The sequence below is a fragment of the Corvus kubaryi genome, unplaced genomic scaffold (assembly GCF_017639235.1).
Source record: "Corvus kubaryi isolate FWS band 111438036 unplaced genomic scaffold, C.kubaryi_AGA036_p1.0 37354, whole genome shotgun sequence".
In the NCBI taxonomy this organism is placed as follows: domain Eukaryota; kingdom Metazoa; phylum Chordata; class Aves; order Passeriformes; family Corvidae; genus Corvus; species Corvus kubaryi.
In genome coordinates, this window is record NW_024581116.1 from 16,161,989 (window position 1) to 16,183,891 (window position 21,903).

Here is a 21,903-nt window from a genome sequence, read left to right on the forward strand (position 1 = left end):
GGGCCTCTGCCTTCCTTAGCAGACACCTGTCTTTCAAAACCGAGACACTACCATAAACTGTACCATCTACAATATGCAATGAAAATAGCACACCAAATATTAACTACGTGAGCTATTAAGTATTCCTGGCTGGTGATAACTTCCTTCCATTACTCGTATTCCCTGTGTGAGTAGATGCATCAAGTGTGAGTGTAAAAAAAAATTGAGTTTTTTAATGTAGCATCAACTTTTTTATGTATTGAACATCATTGAGAGTATTAAGACAATTCCTGCTTTAGATTCTAGAAGGGTGACAAAACAAGATGGCAAACTGAGAATTTAAGCTTTGAAGGATTGTTCTACATTACTTTTTTCTCCACAATAGTAGTAACTTCAATTTCATGTGCCTATCAAAAGAAACTGGACTTTAGGAAGAATATGAGTGAGCTGTGTAGTGAGGCTTCATCATCCATTACTTTTTCACACACAGCACACTTTCCTTATTATTAATATTGCTGGCTTTCTAAAATGTAGTTCAGTCTGCTTTCTGCATTCTCAGACCCATGGTTTTGTCCTTACACTTTTCATCTTACTCCTTTATACACTTGAGTTAAAAAAATAACCAATCCACCAACCCCGCCCCCCAAAAAACCTCCACCAAAACAACTACCAAAAAAACCAAACCAAACAAACAAAAAAACAAGTAAAAAAAAATCCACAAAAAAACAAACCAAACAAAAACAACCCCCAAACATACAGACATAAAAATCCCCCACAAACCACCAAAACCACTCCCTAAGACCTAAACTGCTGGCTTTAATCTCATTTGTGCTTTTTCTATTCTTGGTGTCTTTACTGGCTTTCTTCTTCATCCATTTCCACCTCCATTCTTATTTCATGCCCCTTCTGATTTCCTCTTTTATTCTGTGGGGTCTTAATTGATTTTGTGTCATTTTATGTTTATTTAGTTTCCCATCTCTCCACTCAGTCTCATTCTTTGAGCTCTTCTTTTTTTGTTTTTTCCCTTTTATCTCTTTCTGTTCTTCTAAAATTCCTCCATTACCCTCCCCCACTTTTGGGTACTTTTCCCTGATGAAAATGACTTTGTCCTTCACCGCCCCATTTGGGCTTCACTTTTTGCACCCCCTCTTAAGTGTCTATCCTCTGCCATTCACATATCCCATGTCTCCCTAGTTTCTTCCATTTCTTCCCTGTGCCTGTTTTTCCCAAATTCTGACAGAGCTATGCCCAGCAGCAGTGTGGGACTCTATTCCTCCACCACTGGCGATGTTGCTGGCAGCTCAGCAGAAGAGGAGATGGTGCAGATCTAACAGCTGCAGTGAGCAAATCCCTCTTTATGGGAGCTGAAGTTTGGCCAGTGTGCTCAGTTTAAAGGAAGCCTTGGCCAGCAAAAAGGGTTGGAGTTGTGCCAGTGGGGGATGGCAGTATCTCATCGCCACTTCTCTGAGCCAGTCCCCCTGACAGCGTAGTTGGAGCATTGAAAGCTTTTTTGGGATTTCACATTAACTACATCTGTATCAGGTCGTTTTGTGCTTCACTGAATTTGTACATCAATCTCTCTAAATTTTTCAAGGCTTACATTTTATGAAACAGAGTGAAATCATTAACACACGGTGGTTTTCAGGCCTTTCTCTGGTTTCCAGGCTCAGAATTGTCTTCTGCCAAAGGGTCTTGCACAGTTTACACATTTTAAAAAACCTCTGCTGCATATAATAATAATAGTAATGATCCTTGCATTAAAATAGTAATCAGAGATGCTAATTTTGACTGATTACAAAAATAAGGAACCAAAGCAAAGAAGTGACAAAACTTGTCCTGTCAACTTCTTTGATATGAAAAGTATTTTCAAAGCTTAGGGCTGTGGAGTCCGACCCTTTGACTAATCTTTCATGCAAATTTGGACAACATATATTTAACTTGATTGTGTTCTCCTCTGTAAGCCACATTAACAGCACTATCTTATGCCTTTTACACAGTAAATACATCAAACGAATTAAACAACTTTACTCAAGCTTTAGTCAAGCCTCAGAAGGCCTAGATAAAATGTTGTTCTTTCTAACTAGAACATCTGCAGAAGGTCTAAACATCATTAAGATCAAAAGCCACTTATTGAGGTAAATAGAAAAAAACAGCTTTTGGTTGACTTCAGGCATCCAAAGCTGCATCTATAAAAATAATAGACAAAACAATAATAAATATTAAAAAAAACCATATTCTTAAAGCCAGTTGGCCATGCACAACCCGTATCCCTGTAGCCCAGTTCTCTTGCCTCAAGCACAGGGCAGCCACACACAAATTGGGCAATGTCTGGAGAGGGCAGTTTGCACCACAGCCAAACCTGTGGCCACACTGGGCTCACCATTTAGCTGTGCAAACAACTGCAGAACAGAACTGAGCTTTACCCTTCCCAATCAGTTAACCAGAACAGACAGTGCCTGCAGTCCATAATATGGCCCTCAGGCAACTGGGGAAAGCCCAGGTTTGTAAAGATAAGATTAATGGCACCGATTCTGGTTAGGTGGGTTTTGTGACACTACAAGGTGTAATTATAAGAAAAATGGAATGGTTTGTTGTTTGTTTCTTAAACAATGGGGTTTTTTTTATTGTTGATGATAAACTGGTGGTTTTCATGGGGGTTTTTTTGGTCCTTTTGTTAACAAGTATTTCCCCATGTTCAAAAGTGTTATATTTCAACAGGAATGTCATAGCCTCCACAAGGGGAATTATTATTGACTAAACAGGGCTGGGATTTCAACAACCGTAATGGATGCTGTTGTTTTAAAATGCTAATTCTTCCCAGTGGTTGATTTCTTATGCAAGGTATATTTTTTTCCTATGAAAAGATCAATAATTTATTACGCTGTCTTCTTTGGGCAATAGTTTGGGGGCATATTCTGTAAAAATGTTGCCTTTTTCCACAAAAACTATAGAAATGCCAAAAACCTAACCAATGTTTTCTTTCTTCTAAGAGGTATTTGAGCTTTTAAAAAATCAAAACAAGACAAGCAAAAGACAAGAAAACACAAAATAATTCCTATTATATTGCAAAATGGGAATTAAAACCTCTCCAGGTATAAAGTAGGGTCTGATTTTACAGTCTTTGGGTATGTGTACCACTGCTCAGTATAAACACAGAGAGAGCAACCAGGCAATGTATAAGAATAACAAGCACTACTGATCAGGAGTAAATCTGGGAAACTGGCGTGCATACTCTGAACCATTTAATTTCATCTTATTGACCTTAAAACTCCATTTTTAAGGAGGCTACAAACAGGGGCAAATAAGAGGACAATTGAGAGGCACCTTCTTTGTCTCTGTTAGAAACTGTCAGTGATGCAAATGAGCCTGATAGAACAAAAAGATTAATATTTGAATAATGGAGTAGGCTTTCACATTACCTTTGAGGCCTGGAACAAGAATCTGAACAGAGCAGGACTCCTCTGCAATGTGTTGAGGATATCCAGATCTTAGCAGTGACAGGAAGGCAAGGCTAATTAGAGTCACCAAGAAAACCAGATCTCTCTTCATAATGAGCCCTTACAGGTCACTGACTCCTAAACAAAAGAATGAATAAACAGTTATAAGAATTCCAAAGGCTTTCATCAGTTTCTGAACACATGCAGCATCCCACTACAAACACAATATATATTTGTGTGCCATAACCCACATAGCGTGAGAAGCACATGTGCAGCTCCTCCAAGCAGGTTGTGTGTTCCTCAGACACACATGAAACAGGCAGCAGCATATTTAGCAGGTTTTTTTGCTGTTAAACTGGATGAGATAAAGCTCAGGAGAAATTTAATTAAACAAGAAGGAGATTAGCAAAGCCAATAATAGGCAATTCTGTGTTCATGATTTCTCATTGGAGGCAGCAATCTGGAAAGGTGAAAGGAGAAAACACAACATGCAGGCTTAGAATCATAGAATTGCTTGGGCTGGAAAAAACCTCTAAGATCATCAACCAACCATTAACCCAGGACTACCAAGTCCACCACTAAGCCATGTCCCCAAGTGCCACATCTACATATCTTTGAAATATGTCCAGCGATGGTGACTCAACCACTTCCCTGGACAGTCCGTTCCAGTGCTTGACAACCCTTTCCATGAAATAATTTTTCCTAATATTCAATCTAAACTCCCTCTGGCACAACTTGAGGCCATTTCCTCTTGTCCTATTTCTTGTAACCTGGGAAAAAAAGACCATCTCCACCCTAGCTACAACCTCCTTTCAAGTAATTGTAAAGAGTGATAAGGTCTCCCCTGTGCCTCCTTTTCTCCAGGCTAAACCCCAGTTCACTCAGCCACTCCTCACAGGACTTGTAGTCCAGACTCTTCACCAACTCTGTTGCCCTTCTCTGGACATGCTTCAGCACCACCATGTCCTTCTTGCAGAGAGGGGCCCAGAACTGGGCACAGTATTTGAGGTGAAACCTTACCAGTGCCGAGTACAGGGGGACAATCACTGCCCTGGTCCTGCTGGCCACACCATTGCTGATACAGGCCAGGATGCCATTGGCCTTCTTGGCCACCTGGCCTTGCACTGGAAGTTGTTCGTACTAATTTTCCACTTAGAAAGAGTGGATACTGCTCTAAAGAGACAATTCAGCAACAGATGAGACCAACTCAAAGGCTTGAAACTTCACTTCCCATCTACCTGAGCGCTTGGAATTGTGCCCAGGCAAATTGTCTGATACAATTGCCCTCATGTAAGTCGAGGGTGGAAGGCAGGTAATATTTCACTGTATCATTCAATAAAGTTGCATCACAGTCTTCAATAACTCCTGAAGAGAATCACCTTTGAAATATATCCTAGTCTAAGCCAACAAGTGAAATGGTTTGCCTGAAATGAGGCTGTGAAGAGATGTCTCAGAAAACAACTGAACAGAAATGGAGTTTGTGTGAAAGGACTGTCAAAATGCAGTATTTAGGGGGCCTGTAAAAATACTTTGACAAAAGTGTTATGTATGTATTTCTGATATGTTTTTCCAGTCCATCTTTAACCAGAGCTCTGTACTACACAAATAAGCTGAAAGTCATAACAGGTTTTTTATCATCTTTTATAGCCATCATAAAGACTTGTATTTTACATCTAGAGCAAGAAGATAGGGCTATATTAATTTCCACTCCCTGAATCCCTTCAAAAATAAGCCAAGTAGGATTAGCCACAGGTGTAGGACCAGTATGTGGGTCGGTATGCCTCAATATATTGGGGATCTAGGAGAGTGGAACTGTTATTTTTGGGATGGCCTGAAGGTGTTAACTGGCATAACAGATGTCTTAGCAGAAAGGCCAAGGAGATGATTTTGGAGTTGGGGGAATAAACTGTCCATCTGAATTACTGTCCAGTTTGTGCTTCCATTATCCCCTAGGAACCACAGCAAGAGAATCGGATGGGAGCAGATTTTGTCTCCTTCCTCATGTGTGGAGGGCATTGCATGAGTTACAGGCCAGGGTGCTCTGCCTCACAACCGCCTTGCCACACCATCTGTTGCTACACCCACACTGCAGGACAGGGGGACCCCACAATCCACCTCTGAGTTCTTACTGATCATCCACATATGGTGCAAAGACTTGTATATGCTATGAGGCCCTTTTGACTCAAATCTTTTCCCCAGGTTTCTTTCCAAAGGAGAGAGACCTGCAGCTGGAGGACCACGCCTTAAAAGGTTGTGTGTATGCTTAGATCTGGGAAGAGTTCTTGGGTCAAGAGATCTCAATACAGTCATAGTCTAATGGGCTACAGTGGGGCAGGAAACCCTAGGGAAAAGGTAATCCTAGGTAATGCTGGGTTATCCTCCCATGGGGCAAGGGAGGAACAGGGATTTGAGGATTTCCACAATCTGCCATGAATTCCTATAATGAGTCAGGCATAAACTACTTCACAGACAAGCTTTGCCAACCAGAAAGAATACCTAGGAGAATGTGGAACTGCTGCTCAAATATTTAGGCCATGATAAGTTTTGTCACAATTGCAGCAATTATCACTCGAGGCTTCTCAAGGGTACAGGGCAAAATTGACTTTTGTCACCCAAGGATGAGGAACAAGAGCTAGAGAAGGTACATCTAAAGCCATGCATGGACCTATTAGAATGTGTCCAGAGGAGGGTCACAAAGATGATCAGAGGGCTGGACCGCCTCTCCTACAAAGACAGGCTGAGAGTTGTGGCTGTTCAGTATGGAGAAAAGAAGTCTTAGGGGAAACATCATTGGGGCCTTCCGATACTTAAAAAACAGAGGGAGAGCGACTTTTACACAGACAGACAGTGATAGGATAAGGGAGAATGGCTTTAAACTGAAAGAGGAGATATTTAGATTAGACAGAACAGGTTGCCCAGAGAAGTTATGGATGACCCACCCCTGGAAGTGTTCAAAGCAGATTACACAGGACCCTTAGCAATCTGGTCTAGTAGAAGACACCCTGTCCAAGGCAGGGGGGTTGGAATTAGAAGATCTTTAAGGTCCCTTCCAACTCAAGCCTTTCTATGATTCTGTGATAAAGGTGGACATCAAGAACTGCAATAGCCAGAGAGGAAAAGGAGAAGTAATGGAAATTTGCCATGGAGAAGCAACAACCAGGCCAGCTCCCCAGGGCTCTGACAGACAAAACCAGCAGGAAAACATTTGCTGTGTTGCTGAACTCTGCTTTTCTGGGCTACGGACTCCCTTGCGTATGCACAGGGCCAGCCACAAGTACTAGAAACCAGGTCAAGTCACCGGCCACTTTACAGCTCTTTTCTAAGGTTGTGCAAATTATTTGACCATAGTCTTGAGATAGTTTTGAAGTATCGATCTCTGTGAGAGCACTTTTCTCCAAAATATCCTCTCGTGCATACTAAAATGACTTCAAAAACATTAAGCTTGAATCTGGCTACGTCTCCCCAGAAGGAGATTCCTAACCCCAGGGTACAAGGCTCCTGTCCAGTGGACAGTCCTGCCTCTTTTTCCTGTCTCTGATTCACAACACTCAGCAAGCAAGAGGCAGCAACAAAAACTAGCCAATAAGAAAGGTTGAGTAAAAGGGTGTTTTCCCCGATCTTCCAAGGTTTCTAAGGCCAGTCTTGGCATTCAAATAGTCAATGCTAGTTGACTGCAAAATGAAGGGGTCCCTGGCAGGAACTTGATTTGCAATGCCAAATGAGGGACCGGCGCTCCCTTATGGAGGAAAGCAGTTGGGATTGCCTCAGCCAGCCAGGAGGACTGTCAGAGACTGAAAATAGTTCATGCCTCAAACATTGACATAAAGTTTTTGCTCATTATAAAGAAGCTACAACCAAAGAAGCCTCCCCGAAGACTGGGACTTTGAACTGCTGATTAGATAAAGGGAAACCCATTGTTCAATCATCCCCGGCTGAGTTTGGGGTGGGGGAGAGCACAGCTCACAGAAGCCAGGTTTACACAGACTCCCCCCAACTGAGGGGGAGGAGGAGGTTTTGGGTGCATGGTGCAACCCCTGGTGAGAGGCACTGAACACCCATCCTCTGATTACACAAACCAACCCAGCTGTGGAACCCCCAACCCCACAGGCCACATCCACGGGATTTCCATGTGAGAGGCTCAGCCCCACAGGACTGCACGTGATGGAACAGACCCAGAGTCTGCTGTGAGAGACTGACCCCCACCCCAGGGGGACATGGCCAGACATTGCTACCTGGCTCGAGGCTATATAAACCCATCAGATTCTGTGCTTTTTGGGGGGGACCTGCACCACCAAGAAGACCAGCTGGAGAGGATCAACAGAGCATTGCTGGAATCCATGGAGTGGTGATATTTTCCTTATTCTGTCCCTGTCACCCTTTCTGTCCCCCACAACTATTTTCTACTTCTTTCCTTTTTTCCTCTCTCCCTCTCATCACATAAAACCCTTACTATTGTCACTGGCATATGGTCTCGTTTGCACCCTAATTTGGGCAGAGGCATTTCTAAGAACCTTAATAACAGGATCCCAGCAAGGACATGCCTGGAAATCTCTTTCAGACATCCTCAGCAGCAGCCATCCTTGAGAGACAGGGTTTGCAGGCTGAGCAAAAGAGGATGTGGGTCCTACCTGCCTTAGCTTGCAGGACCTACCCTACAGCCCAGGAGAACACCTGGTCACCAGTCTGCAGGATATCACACCTTTTTTTTGCAGTAGGAACACTTCAGGACTCAGAAGATCAGACAAAGAGGCTTTCAAGCCAAGTGGTTCAGATACACAGCTGAAAGCCTGGAAATTAGGCAGTTTTCAGCATGAGCACCTGGCAGACTGGTGATAAGGATTCTTGACAGGCAAATTGGAGAGCAGAATGAAATGGCTTGAGATGGAAGAAGAAATGGAAATTAGGAGGGTGCTCCAGTCTCTGCATTAATGAATAAAAGGCAGCATCATCTCCTCTGTCTGCATTTTATGAGGATTCAGATGTATCCAGATTCCAACTGAAAGATCAAAGACTCCAGGCATGTTAAATATTAATCGGCCTTTGCAAACTCCTACACAGCTCAGAGATGACACAGACATTGAGCAGCAGAGAACTGTCAAGGCTGCTTCTTGGCTCTGCTCAGCAGCCACATATGAAGGATTTTCTGGGGAAAACAAAATCTCCAACAAAGCTTCAGCATATTCCCTGCTGTTGGGCTTACGTCTCAGAGACAGAGGGGATACAACCCCACCCTACTGCACGTTAGCTCAACTCACAGAGAAAATGGACTTGAAAAAGGAGCTTCTTTAATGTCATTCAGGTAACAATACCAGATCCATAAGAATACTCAGGGAAATTACCTTGGTCTGAGAAGAGCCACTAACAGAAGGAACCTCTGAAGAGGTTGCAGATTAAATACTCTATATAATCTGTGTCTGCAGTAAAGGGATACATTAGTAGTAGAAATCAAACCACAAGCACTTTGGATATCACTTTCTCCATCTTTCCCTGCTTTTAAAAGAAACCTTTTCTGCATCTAAAATTGCTTTCTATGATTTAAAAAAGAATTTGATCTCCAGGTATGTGCTACAGCAGTACCTTTCACTTTAAAACCCTAGAAAACTTCTTGTCTTTCTGATCTACTTTCAAGCCCTTTCAGACCTAGATGCATAACGTCATTTAAGAAAACTAAATCCCACTGAAATTGGTCCGCAGATAAAGGTGCCAGCCTGTTTTTTCAAACACTACTTTGGCCCTGGTATTTGGAGTATCTTCAGCACTGGTGAAACCAATGCCAAAGAGAAACTTAGAGATGTCCAGCACTTGTAAAAGTATGAATATCTTCTCACTGTCTGTGCAGGCGTAAAAAGTGAAATTTGTGGCCATTAACAGTGGTCATTAAATCAGTGAAAGCTGAAAGTATTGGAAAAAATGAGGAGAAGGAAAAGGCAGCACTTACTTAAAAAATAAAAATTAAGTGTAACATTTCTATTTCCATTAAAAATGAAAACATATCAATGCAACCAGCACAATAACTTCAAAACAACTTTTGAGACCTCTCAGCTTTAGGAAATCTGCCTCAGTTGCCAAGAGAGAAGAGGTTTCTCAAGCCAAACTTCCTATGACGAGTCCTTCAGAGATCACTGGAGAATCCCAAAACGCCCCACAGGCTCGCTCAAAACCACTGCAGGATCAGCCAGGCCAGTTGGCACTCATTGAGTTCCCACACTTCCCCCAGCTCTGGATGGAAAGCTTGGAGATCACTTGAGGCAGCTAATGCCTTGTGCGTGAAGTCCCTCTATCTGCCAGTGGCTGTTCCACAAGTGCCAGTGGCTAATTCCATGCTGTTATTTTGGACCTGGAAGAAACAACACAGATGATCTGCCAAGCTGAAACCAAATGGATGAAAAACGCTGAAGACAAATGATACTCACTGGCATTGATGCTCAGGCAGCCAACAGCTACAGAGTAACTGTAATCCTCTGTATAATCCTGTAGGGCTCACCTTTGAGCTATTTTTATTTCACTGAGTAGTTTTCACGCTTACTACAATTTTTTTTTCTGTTATTTTTTTAAACTGTACTTCATTCTCAGGTATCTGAGCTGAATTATCTATATTCTGAACTGAGTAAGCTTCTGGTACAGACACACAAATCTGCAGAGCCACAGCCACATTTGGTGAGTGACTTTCCCAAGCCAGTTTGAGTCAGCACTACAGACACAGAAATAACTTTCAACAGTTTTCACTCCCCTTTCTTTTCAAGTCCTCATCATCCACATCTCAACACCTCCCTGGCAGAACTCTCCAGCAGCTCATGTATCCTCAAGCACCCTGCAGGGCCAAAGCCGAATTCTAGGAGATGCAACACATGCCCACAAAATTGTGCGCACAAAACAGCAGGCTGTGACACAGACCTCATGCTATTTCAAATATTTTGAATAGATAAAAGACCAAAAAAAATTAAATTAAGTCCCAGAGTTACCACCAGTGCCCAGCACAGACCAGGGATAGGTTTTTGGGGGAAGCAGGGAGAGGCAGAAGGGACAAGCCTCCAGCACTATTGACACAAGCTGCTTTTCACCCCTTGGCCCAAGGGATGTGGATTATTCCCTAGGGAAGATGCCTTTCATATTGGAGATGAAACTGTGTCACTGACCTCATCTTTCTCCATTACAGCCTTACTAATCTTCCTAACCTACAGATGTTTTGTGTAGCTATGCTTTTACTTTATCTAAGCATTTTCTCATTTGTCCTCTCAGCTCCCTTGCACATTACCTTGGGTAATCAAACATTTGCCATTTAGCTAGACTATAAAAATCAGAATCAATTACAAAGCTGCTTAAACATTGGGTGATCATTATCATAACATTGTAATGCTCTCAAGTAAAATTCTATGTGTTGATTTAAAGGTTAAAGCAATGGACTTGAAAAACTGAAAAAAATCCCTCAATATTAATACTGTAGAATTGCAAAAATGAGGACCATAACTGCTGTGGTTACCAAGTCTCTGTGAAATCTATGGAGCATGGAGTAGCATAAAGCAGAGACATAATACATTTCAGCTCCTGATGATGCTGAAAAACAGTGAGGTTTGCTGTAGAGGACAAAAGAGTGAGTCTAAGCTGATGGGAAGCTAGCATTACCTAAAACCCAAACTGATAGGAAGTCCTTGGTTACTCCCCAAAGTACACTTAATTATGGCATCAACAGAGCCATTTCCTCAGCCAATGTTTGTGAGGTGTAAGGTACTATTAGTTCATCAACATAGATGCCTTTGTCAGATGTAGGTGTAGTAGTCCCACTTTTCATCAAGAAGAATGTTTTTAAAAATTGGAACAAATTTCTTCCTGTTGTTGTTCTGCTGAAGTCAATGAGTTCATGTTAGAATTAACTTACTGTCACCTGTGCTGAAAATATAAAAACAAGGCTTCAGCAAGAGTGAGATGAAAGTAGTGCCAGAAAGAGACAAGTTTGTTTTCGAAACTTTTAACTAGAGGGAGATGGAAGTGCCAAATCTTTCACAATAGTTCTCCATGGATTTTTAGACAGTAGAAAATAACATTCAAGTAGATTTTTATCTTTATGTAAATTGGTGGTCAGAGGCAACTAGAAATACTAAACAGAATTTCTCATCCTATGTTTTGATCAAAGTCCCTACTAGATTACAAGATCTCTTCTGCTTTCAGCTATATTTTACAAAAATAGTTTGTGATTTTGGGTGCCATCATTATTATGACAATGACCATATGTCATATGTTAATGATCATATGTCATATGTCAATGATCTGACATTATATGTCAGACCAAATTTTCAGTGTTCTTAACCACCACCAAAAAAAAAAAAAAAAAAAAAAAAAAAGAAAGTGTACAGGATTCCAATGTAGGTATCAGTTCTTTTAAAACCTGTGTCTAAAATGTCACAGTTCATTCCCACTCCTATAAAGCATTCACATGAGAGCCTCATGCTATCCCCACACAGCCATCTGTAGGAAATAAAAAACTAAGGATACCAAATAAAAAAGCAAGAATCAGTGAATGATGTGCAGAATGCTGCAGGGAACACTTCTTTACATGAATAAATACATAATATGAACATATGCATTTGTAATTTTATTTATGAACCTTTAAGGCATTGCTTTCAGCCCTTCCCATCCACAGAGGCTTAGGACTAGCTGCAGAAGCTGGGATAGCTGTGCAATATTATGCCCACTCAACCAACTTACACTTTGCAACATGTTCTCTCACTCTTCAGGTGTTCGGAAGTTTTCCTAGATGGGCCTGGCAGTTGTCTTCTTGAGAGCACTGGACAGGCTCAAAAGGCAAACCACCCTGGGAGGGGGCTGTCCCAGTCCTGGGGCTACAATCTTAGAGGGGTAGAGAAGAGGCAGAAAAGTCTATCAAGGCCCCATCCAATCATCCCAGCCATGCCAGCAGTGGCACCTGCCTCTTGCACAACAGAAATGCCACTCAAGTATTGATCCAAAACGTGTGAAGTAACAACTATGGAACATCCTTAACTTAAAAGGATTGAAACCCACAGCTCCAGTTCCCCAAGAGAGTGTTTGTTCACATTGGATGGACACAACAGGTGAAATTAGACTACACTCAGGCATGCCACATTAAAGGATTAAAGGAAACAGAGAAGAAGCCTGATGATGAAGCCAGCTCAAGCCTAGTGGTAGGACACTAGACTAAAACTGGGTAAAAGTGTTCTCCCTTCCCTGCTTTCCATTTTTATGTCCCATAATTGAGTCATGTATAAACACAGGGACAGGTCAGGAATATCCAGACAGAAGACAAAAATCTAAGCAAGCAGTTTATGAGGTTAGAAGAAGACGAAAGACAAGAGACAGGGTGTAGGATGCAGACTACTAGCGGACACAACACGAAAGTGAAAAACCAGAGGTCTGACTAGGGGACAGTAGCAGAGAAAGGACAGAGGAGCAATGGCACCATCCCAGAGGGCAAGTGGACAGGAAAAAGGTTTGCTTTTGGTTGCCACAGTATCCTTCTCCTCACTGAGGAGAAAAAACAAGAAAGAGCACAAACAGCTTTTGACCCCATTTTCTCACACATTAGATAAGTGACAGCTACATTTTAAGGAGGTTCTAAGAAAAAAAGGGAAGCCACTTGACAGATGCCCAGTTCTTCCCAATGCTGCAAATATGACACCTCAAAAAGTGAACCAAAAGACAGAGCACAGCTGCCATTAGTAGATGCCTATTTATCAGGACAACTCTGATTAGATCCAGACCTCAAGCTAGCAGAGGTTAGTCTTAAACAGACCCTTGAGTGGGATTTAACTGTTCTGGCTTAGGTGGTCAGTCTGAGAAAATCACCCTGAGCACCCTGTATAACCAAGTTAGAGAAAGGCACCTTGGCACAGGGATTTATTTCATCCCAATACAGAACAGAATAGGTAATTGACTCTGGAGGTACCTATTCATTGCCCAGTATCACTAGTTCAGCCTTGCAGGTATGTGAAGTTAGGTGAGGGGTGTCTACCATCACTAATTAGTTAAGTCAATCTACAGGAGGGCTAACAGCAGCCTGGCTTCCTGCTGCAGTCACACACTAGCCTCCCCTTCTCTGTACTGTCACCAATGTCCAGCTGATCCCAGCTAGCACAGGCCAGCAGTAAGCTACTCCTCTACTTGTAATGTTATTTTTCAGTTGATTTAGTTCCTTGGTTCCTGGCGAGGCTAAAATGGCCATAATTCCTGTGAAAAATTATGCCAGCCAAGGAAAGAAATGCCCTTGGCAGCAGCTGAGATGGCCTTCAGTGTGTTACAAAACTGTGTCCTTGCATGCCAGCAGCATACAAAAAACAGGAAGATGCATAAATGAAAGAATTCAAGGGACTAAATTCACCAGGGAAAAAAACCAAACCAAACCAAACCCAAACAAACAAAAAAACTCCAAACAAAAACCAACCACCCCCCCAAAAAAACCAAACAAAAAAAACCCAAAGAAAAACAAAAACAAAAGAAACAAAAACCAAATCAATCAAACAAACAAAAAACCCAAAAAACAACCCAGCACATAATTGGAGTGGGAACATTTTAAAAGACAAAAATATATGGCAAAATACCAGGCTGCCATGGAAAATAATAACCAGCAAAAGATACAGAGCATAGGAAATATAATGACATCAGGCACTTTGTAAGAACATGCAAGCCACCAAGAGTTATGGAAAGGATCCAAGAGTGTTATCCTCAAATGACAAGGACCTATTTCTTGGACTGATATCCTCAATACTGCAAAACACTGTGGTACATAAGCATGCATGATCAAAATCTTGCATTTGAACTGGGGCAGTATCAATGCTATTTCAATAAAAGATTATTTTTACTTTCAGGCTGAGAGACCAACTAACACTCTACATGAGATCCTACATGATTCTACATGTGATCCTACATCAGTGGACAAAGGAAGGGCTACAGACATCATTTATCTGGTCTTCTGTAAATCCTTTGACATGGTGCCCCACAACATCCTTTTCTCTAAATTGGAGAGAGATGGATTTGATGGGTGGAGTGTTAGATGGACAAGAAAGTGGTTGGACAATCACATCTTGAGGGTGGTGGTCAATAGCTCAGTGTCCTGATGGACATCAGTGACAAGTGGTGTCCCTCAGGAGTCCATATTGGAATGAGTGTAATTAATATCATCATTAATGATATAGACAAAGGGATCAGGTGCACCCTCAGCAAATTTGCAGATGACACCAAGCTGAGTGGTACAGTGACAGACCTGAAGGACAGGATGCCATCCAGAGGGACCTGGACAAGCTTGAGAAGTGGCTCATGGGAATCTCGTGAGGTTTAACACGATCAAGTGCTGGTGCTGCACCTGGGTCAGGGCAACCCCCGGTATCAATCCAGGCTGGGGGTGAACAGATCCAGAGCAGCCCTGCTGAGAAGGACTTGGGGATGCTGGTGGGTGAGAAGCTGGACATGACCCAGCCGTGTGCCCTTGCAGCCTGGAGAGCCAAACGTGCCCTGGGCTGCATCAAAGGCAGTGTGAGGAGCAGGTGAGGGAGGGGATTCTGTCCCTCTGCTCTGCTCTGCTCCGGTGAGACCCCCCTGCAGTGCTGCATCCAGCTCTGGGGTTCCCAGCGCAGGAAGGACAGGGACCTGTTAGAGCCAGTCCAGAGGAGGCCACCAAGATGATCAGAGGGATGGAGCACCTCCCTCACAAGGAAAGGCTGAGATGATTGGGATTCCTGGAGAAGAGAAGGCTTCGGAGTCACCTAATTGCAGCCTTCCAGTACCTGAAGGGAACCTAAAAGAAAGATGTGGAAAGATTTTCTACAAGGGCATATAGTGACAGGACTATAGTGAATGGGTTCAAACTGAGAGTAGGTTTAGATTAGACACTGGGATGAAATTCTTTACTGTGAGGATGGTGAGGCACTGGAACAAGGCTACCCAGAGAAATTGTGGATTGCCCCATCCCTGGAAGTGTCCACGGCCAGGTTGGATGAGGCTTTGAGCAACCTGGTCTAGTGGAAGATGTCCCTACCCATAGCAGGGGGGTTGGAACTAAATGATTGTAAAGATCCCTTCCAATCCAGACCATTCTGTGATTTTATATCTTCACTGAGAAGTGACAGGTGATCTTGATACCAACAGTACTACCCAATGTCCTTTTTTTCTTAGAGCCCTGACGCACCCTTCCAAATGCAGATAAGGGAAAGAAGGCAAAAGAAAGGGGAACTTATCAAAACAGCTGCCCACGTTAATAGAAAATATATGGTTGGTACATAGAAATGGTGTAGAAGCAAAGTGCAGTGGGATAATAAACAGATTTCTATGCGTCTGATGTGACTTAGTTGAAGCACACACAAAGACACTCAATTCCTGCAGGTAACTAGACATTAACAAAGTTCTCAGAAGTCAAAGTATTCTTACACTAGTATGCTCCAGCAGACTTTCACTAATCAGTCTATATCACTGGCAATAGTCATGATCCAACCTGAAAGCTATGCCAAAAGGAACCCAGCTGAAAATATCTTTCAGTGGCAAAACCTGCCAGAGCACCTCTTACACATACCACAGCACATGCACTCAAAATCCTTTACCATGTACAATGCACTGGGTGACAAATATATTTAAAATTTGAGAAGGAGTACAAGGGATTTCATGCAGTTTGAGATGCTTTTGACAATCTCATTTTGAAAAAGAAATATCAATTCAGAAAGAAACAGATAGGATGTGTAGAACACAATTTGCAACCAAGGGTGTTTATCTCAATTAATATAAACTGAAAGTGTTACTTCCCTTAACTGTATACCGTGATGCTTCTGCTACCAAAAGATTCTCAAGGATGACAACCCCCTTTGAAATTTTTTCATTAAAGTCCTTCCATCTAACCAACTGCCCTGAGAGATTTCTGTATTTTAATGATGTGCATTTCTAGAGAGTAATATAACAAGCTCTGTTAAGTAAGCGATAACTACTGGCATTTCCACCTGCTTGGGTACTCAGCAAATTCTCTAACAATAGCAGCAAATGTACCTTTCACACAGCTAGAACATGACCAGAGGGCAGCTATGCACCAATTAAGAAGCTGCAGAACAGCTAAGCAGTGATCACTTGAACCTCTACATTTGCCTGCTCAGAATTTATAGGGCACTTACAGGAGCAAAAACTAATGCTACGGTCCTGATTGTGCAGTTACCAGTAAAATAAAAGGCTTCAGTGGTGTTAAAGAGTACACTGACCTGAAATCCCAGTATCTGCCAATTGACTTAAGAAAAGGAACAATGAACAACAAAACCAAGACTTGCTGTGGTTACTCAGTGCTGCCAAAAAATACAGAGGCATCAGTTCTATACATATCAGAAAGTCCTTGTACTCAACACCGTAATGGCAACGTTTAATGTCATCTTCCCTAAAATCAAGGAACAGGGGGAATGTAACCACTTTTACATTAAGTGTAAATAGGCAAATGCACGTTTAAACACAGAGTTGCTTAGGAGACAGTCTGTCAGATGGGGTGGGTTGGCCTTGGCTGGATACCAACTGCCCACTAAGCCACTCTATGGGTTTTATATACCAGTCATAAAAAGTAGAGAACGACAATAGAGACTTTTTGATGCTCCACAATTACATAAAAGGCAGTTCTGACATATCATATCAAATCAAATCATAGATCATATCATGGCCTGGGTTGGAAGGGACATTAATGATCATCTGGTTCCAACCCCTTGGCCGTGGGCAGGGACCTTCCACTAGACCAGGTTGCTCAGAGCTCCAACCTGGCCTTGAACACTTCCAGGGATGGGGCATCCACATCTTCTCTGGGCAGCCTGTTCCAGTGCCTCACAGTAAAGAATATTTTTCTAATATCTAATTTAAACCTGCTTTCTTTCAGTTTGAAACCCTTTCCCCCTGTCCTGTCACTACACACCCTTGTAAAAAGTCCCTCTCCACCTTTCCTGTAAGTTCCCTTCAGGTCCTGGAAGGCTGCAACTAGGTCACCCCAAAGCCTTCTCCTCTGCCTAAACAAACCCAATTCATGAAGATATTAAAAAGCAAGGGAAGATAATCTCCAATAAAGAGTTTTTTCAGCTGCAGCCTATAGCATGGCTCTCATTACATCATCTCACTTCATCTCTACATTAGCTTTAAACTGCAAGTTAATTGCACAGCTAGAGAGAAACACTGCAAATGCATCTATAGGTGCTGCTGACACCAGCAGCACCCTGGAGTCTCCTCAGCATGCACCATCAGTCCTTCTCTTGCTCTGCCACATGTTCTCAGTACCTGTTTCCTTAACATTTCTTGAGCACAACTCCAGTGAGCCATCAGAGACCTGTTTTCTCATTAACACCATTCTGACAAGAAAACTCATTGACACACATTTTTCTTTTCCTATGTAATAAGACCTTTTTTTCTGTTTCCTCTGCTAGGGCTTCATTACATTCTTGTTTGGTGTTTTTAACTTGATTGGCTATTATTACTGTGCCATCTAACAATGCTGGTTCTTTCATATCAATTTTTTAAAGTTCTTTGTTTTAATTCCCAAAAATTAGGTCTCTTGCAAACTTTTCTCTGAGGAAAATAAAAAATTCTACATATAAGTAGAATTAAAATTATACAATCACTTATATAATTTTGACCTTCCAAAGAGCAGACTGACCCTGGCATTCAGACCAGATGGAGATCAAATCAACATGTCATCCGTGGGCTCTTGGAGACCCATAGACTATTTCTAAAGAGTCCACTAAAGATGAATAAATGCATAACTATTGTCAGCAAGTTTCAGTATCTGTTAAAATCATCAGCACTATCAGAGGAGATTTTGGGGTGATCCACAACTAAGCCTGAAAATCACTCAAATTAAACTGAAAATCTTAGAGTGCTGTCTGTAAGATTTGTTGTTGTTGTTGTTATTTATGCTTATTCCACAATTAGCAAACAGGACAAAAAGAAAATAATCACAGAGAGAGCCGTGCTTGAGACCAGACAAAGACAGGCACCAGGAACCTAAGTACATCTATGGATACATCTTCCTTCTTCAAGGTCCCTATTCAAAAAACAGCCAAAGCTGAAGCAGTTTCTCTTTCCACTCTCCATCCTTTGCCCCCATTCTTCACCCCTAAACCTCCAAGTGAGAGCTGCTTAAATTCAACACTGGCAACACTACCTCTGAATCTCTGTGACCTCATCCCAGGTTCAAACAAAGCATCCAAAACCATCTCCTAACAATTCAGTCACCTTAAGAGGTTGGAGGTTCCTGTGGTTTTACTGGAAAACTTGAGCGCCTAAGCTTTTCTTACTGCACAGACCAGAGACGGTCAACATCTTGCCAGAGGAGAATAACAAGACACTCTTCTCCCACCTAGCCCATTTCCATCAAGGAAACACATCCAAAATCATTCAGTCTCCTCCAAGCACACCAAATTACTATATTGGTTAGTTACAAGGGCACCTTTCCAGCAAATGGGAGGTGGAGGTTTGGAGCAGTGCAATGAGGTGCATTTAGACCTCCTACTTCCCAGATAAGTGGTCCCAGACAGCAGGTTATCATGTGACAGCTGAGTAGCAGCAGTCTATTTTTCAAAGAGAACTTTTAGAGAGAACTTTTTAGAGAGAACTTTTAAAGTAGAAAACACTTTTCTCAGAGCCATTTTTCAAAATCTCCATGCTTGAAGGACAACTCAGCACACACATTCAAGGTAAGCTTCCATCTTTCAGAACTCTAGTTCCTGCAGGCACTTGGCACTAAAGATGGTGCATTGATCCACTTCCACATGCAGCAGAGAGAATTGTGGAGCATCTCTCACAAGCAATTTTCAGATGGCTGCTGTGGCCATCACACACTTGTCTGACTGTGGTGAGTCACTTTCTTCAGCACTCAGCTCTTCACTTGCTCCATGTTGCACATCAACATTGCCTGTTCTTGGTCTGGAGTCTGGCATCCAACTTGTAGCACTGTTAATCTACTTATTCATGTCTATGTTTTGTTCATGTGCTGTTGGACTAGATCTTTAAAAGTCCCTTCCAAACCAAACCATTCTATGATTCAGTGCAGAAAGAAACCAGTGTAAATCCTAGAACTCCTCACCATTTGTCTTACTGCTCTGTCCTGGTCTCCAGGACACCCTATGGACCTCCTAACCAGTCTTCTGATAAAGTTTTGAGGAAGCAGTGTCCAAATAGTCCCAGAAACTAAGTATGCTTGGATCCTAAGGAAAAATTAAGAGAGTGGTGCACTGCTGAAGAGCTCAAGCAGACCAACTTCTGCTCTTCTCTTGCCTACAGACATCTTATAAAACTATAGGCAAACTATAGGCAGGGGTAGATTTTTCAGAAGAGGCACTTAGATGGGTGAGATGACACATTATTGGATTCAAAACCACCTCTTTCTAAAGCTTCAGGCTCCTAGTATGTTGTTTTCCTCTTGACTTAAGAGTTCTTAAAAGAGATTAAAATCCAGCCGTACTCCCTTGCATTTTTCAGTTCCAAATATCGTAAATGGAACATGTTTAGCACAAAAGTTGGCAGAAGCATTAACAAAGCCTTAGAAATGTTAATAAATGTTCTCTCCCTTGCACAGGTGTTTGCATGGCCAAAAACATCAAAAGGCTTTAAACCTTCTTCTGACACTCTCTTGAAGGGTCCTACTCTCAGGATGGCCTGTGGCACATGTGCAAACCAGAAGGAAGCACTCGAATTTTAAGAAGCTGCCAACTAGTTATCAACCAGCTGATGCCTCATGAGCCCAGTCTGTGCCTCTTTCACGAGACTAACTTTTTCAAAATACATCCTATCACTCCTTTCATCAAGGGAAACTAAAATAGCAAGACCCTGACCACACAGCCTTACGGGAAGCGTGGTTCAGCTGTGAAGTTCAGCCAGTAGTGAAATGCAATGCAAAGCACAAACTACACTTCCCAAGAGACACCATGAGAATATTTTTGGCTAAACTCTCCTGGTTTTCAGCCAAAATAATTTGACAAAAGAACTAAACTATCCCAGAAAACTGACACTTTCTTTTAAAAGCTGCTCTGCCAAAAGTCTTCCTACTTCAAAAGGATTCTGGTTCAAGAATTTTTGGACAGCCCTAGAGATGACTAAAAAGAACTTTAGAAACAGTGTAAAATCACTCAAAATAATCAGAAAAAAATAGCCTTGAACATAACATACAATTAGAAATTACACAGTAGATGTCTGCTGCTTACACAGTGCAATTCTCTGTTGACTGTAGGACTATGCCACGTTTAAAGTGTTATTTTGACTATGAATTTAAGTTACACATTTTCTATGTATTAATTAAAACAATAATTTCATTTTAACAGATACATATAAGAATTTTATGAAACACATTCCAAACGTTTTTAAAAGGAATACTCAACTTGGAAGTCTTACTTCTTGTCTAGAACACTGGCACACCGTATTTATGCTGGATCAGTAGCATACTAAAATTTTAGGGATAGTATCAGTGTTGTAAGTGTGACCTTTAAATCAGTGTTTGTTTTATATTTTCTGATCACGATAATGCCTTAAATGTTCATGATCATGTAAACAATCACATACATATGAAATACAAAGATCTCAGCTACAGAGCAGAAAACATAGGGCAACAGTTTTTACATTTGCCACATTTTAAAAATCTTTCAATACCCAAGAATCAAAACCATAGTATTTCCAGTCCAGTTGCTCTGTTTCATGTATGGCAAGTAAAGTCAGGTATTTCAGTTCTCCACAGTGATTTGATTTTGCTAGAAAACAATCCTGCTCCAAAATTTCACTCCCTATACTGAACACATATGCATGCACAGAGGTCAGAATGGAGACTTGCAAGTCCCTTATGAATCCTACTTTTCATAGCTCATGACTGAAAAGCAGGCATGTGCCCTTCTGCTTACTGAAGTATGGCTTAACTCTCATATTCCTACTCACTTGGATCAAGATTTTGTATCATTATACCTCCTTATAGCTCACTAAGCATTTTTGCATAGTGCTACTCCCGGAATGATTTGGTTTACACTGAGATTGCTCTTAATTATCCAGTGGTGTAATTCCAGCCCTTACTGGTCCTTCTGTCATATGTTTCACTTCTGCAATGCCAGTCTTCATTCTTTGCTTTGCAGCTGTATTAAAAGATCACTTTTAAAAGTGGAAAACAGACAACCGCCTGTATCTGTTACCAGGAATTACAACTCAATAATGAACTAAAATTTCAGTTGTAGGAAAAGTTAAAATTCATATACTGTTTTCTCCTTCCCTGCTAAAAGGAAAGGGAGCTCTTCCAATGGCATTTGTGTATTTTAAATACAACCCCCCTACACTAAACTGGCATTCAGTGATCTAACCCACATGGGTGCTTCTCAACAGAAAGGTCCAATGTTATCCAATAGACTCGAGCAAGCTCTTTTTTCCTTTACCTTCCCCTACTATTTTGGGATTGTCAATCATATTTTGCCATATACAGAGCAGCCCCCTAACAAACCTCCAGACTTTTTCCTCTACATGTTTTTAGAGAGTGAAAGCATAA

General features: G+C 41.7%; 1 protein-coding gene across 6 annotated transcripts in view; it reads right to left on the reverse strand.

The window, feature by feature from the left end:
• The window catches only part of COLEC11 (collectin subfamily member 11), a 48,666-nt gene that overhangs the window by 18,362 nt on the left and 8,401 nt on the right, over window positions 1–21,903 (reverse strand). For 3 of the 6 annotated variants that reach the window (XM_042033082.1, XM_042033084.1, XM_042033079.1), the window contains exon 2: window positions 3,399–3,554. In XM_042033082.1, the coding sequence (XP_041889016.1) occupies window positions 3,399–3,528 (130 nt within the window). In that variant the 5' untranslated portion in view covers window positions 3,529–3,554. The other 3 variants (XM_042033083.1, XM_042033080.1, XM_042033081.1) reach the window with 3 other exon arrangements.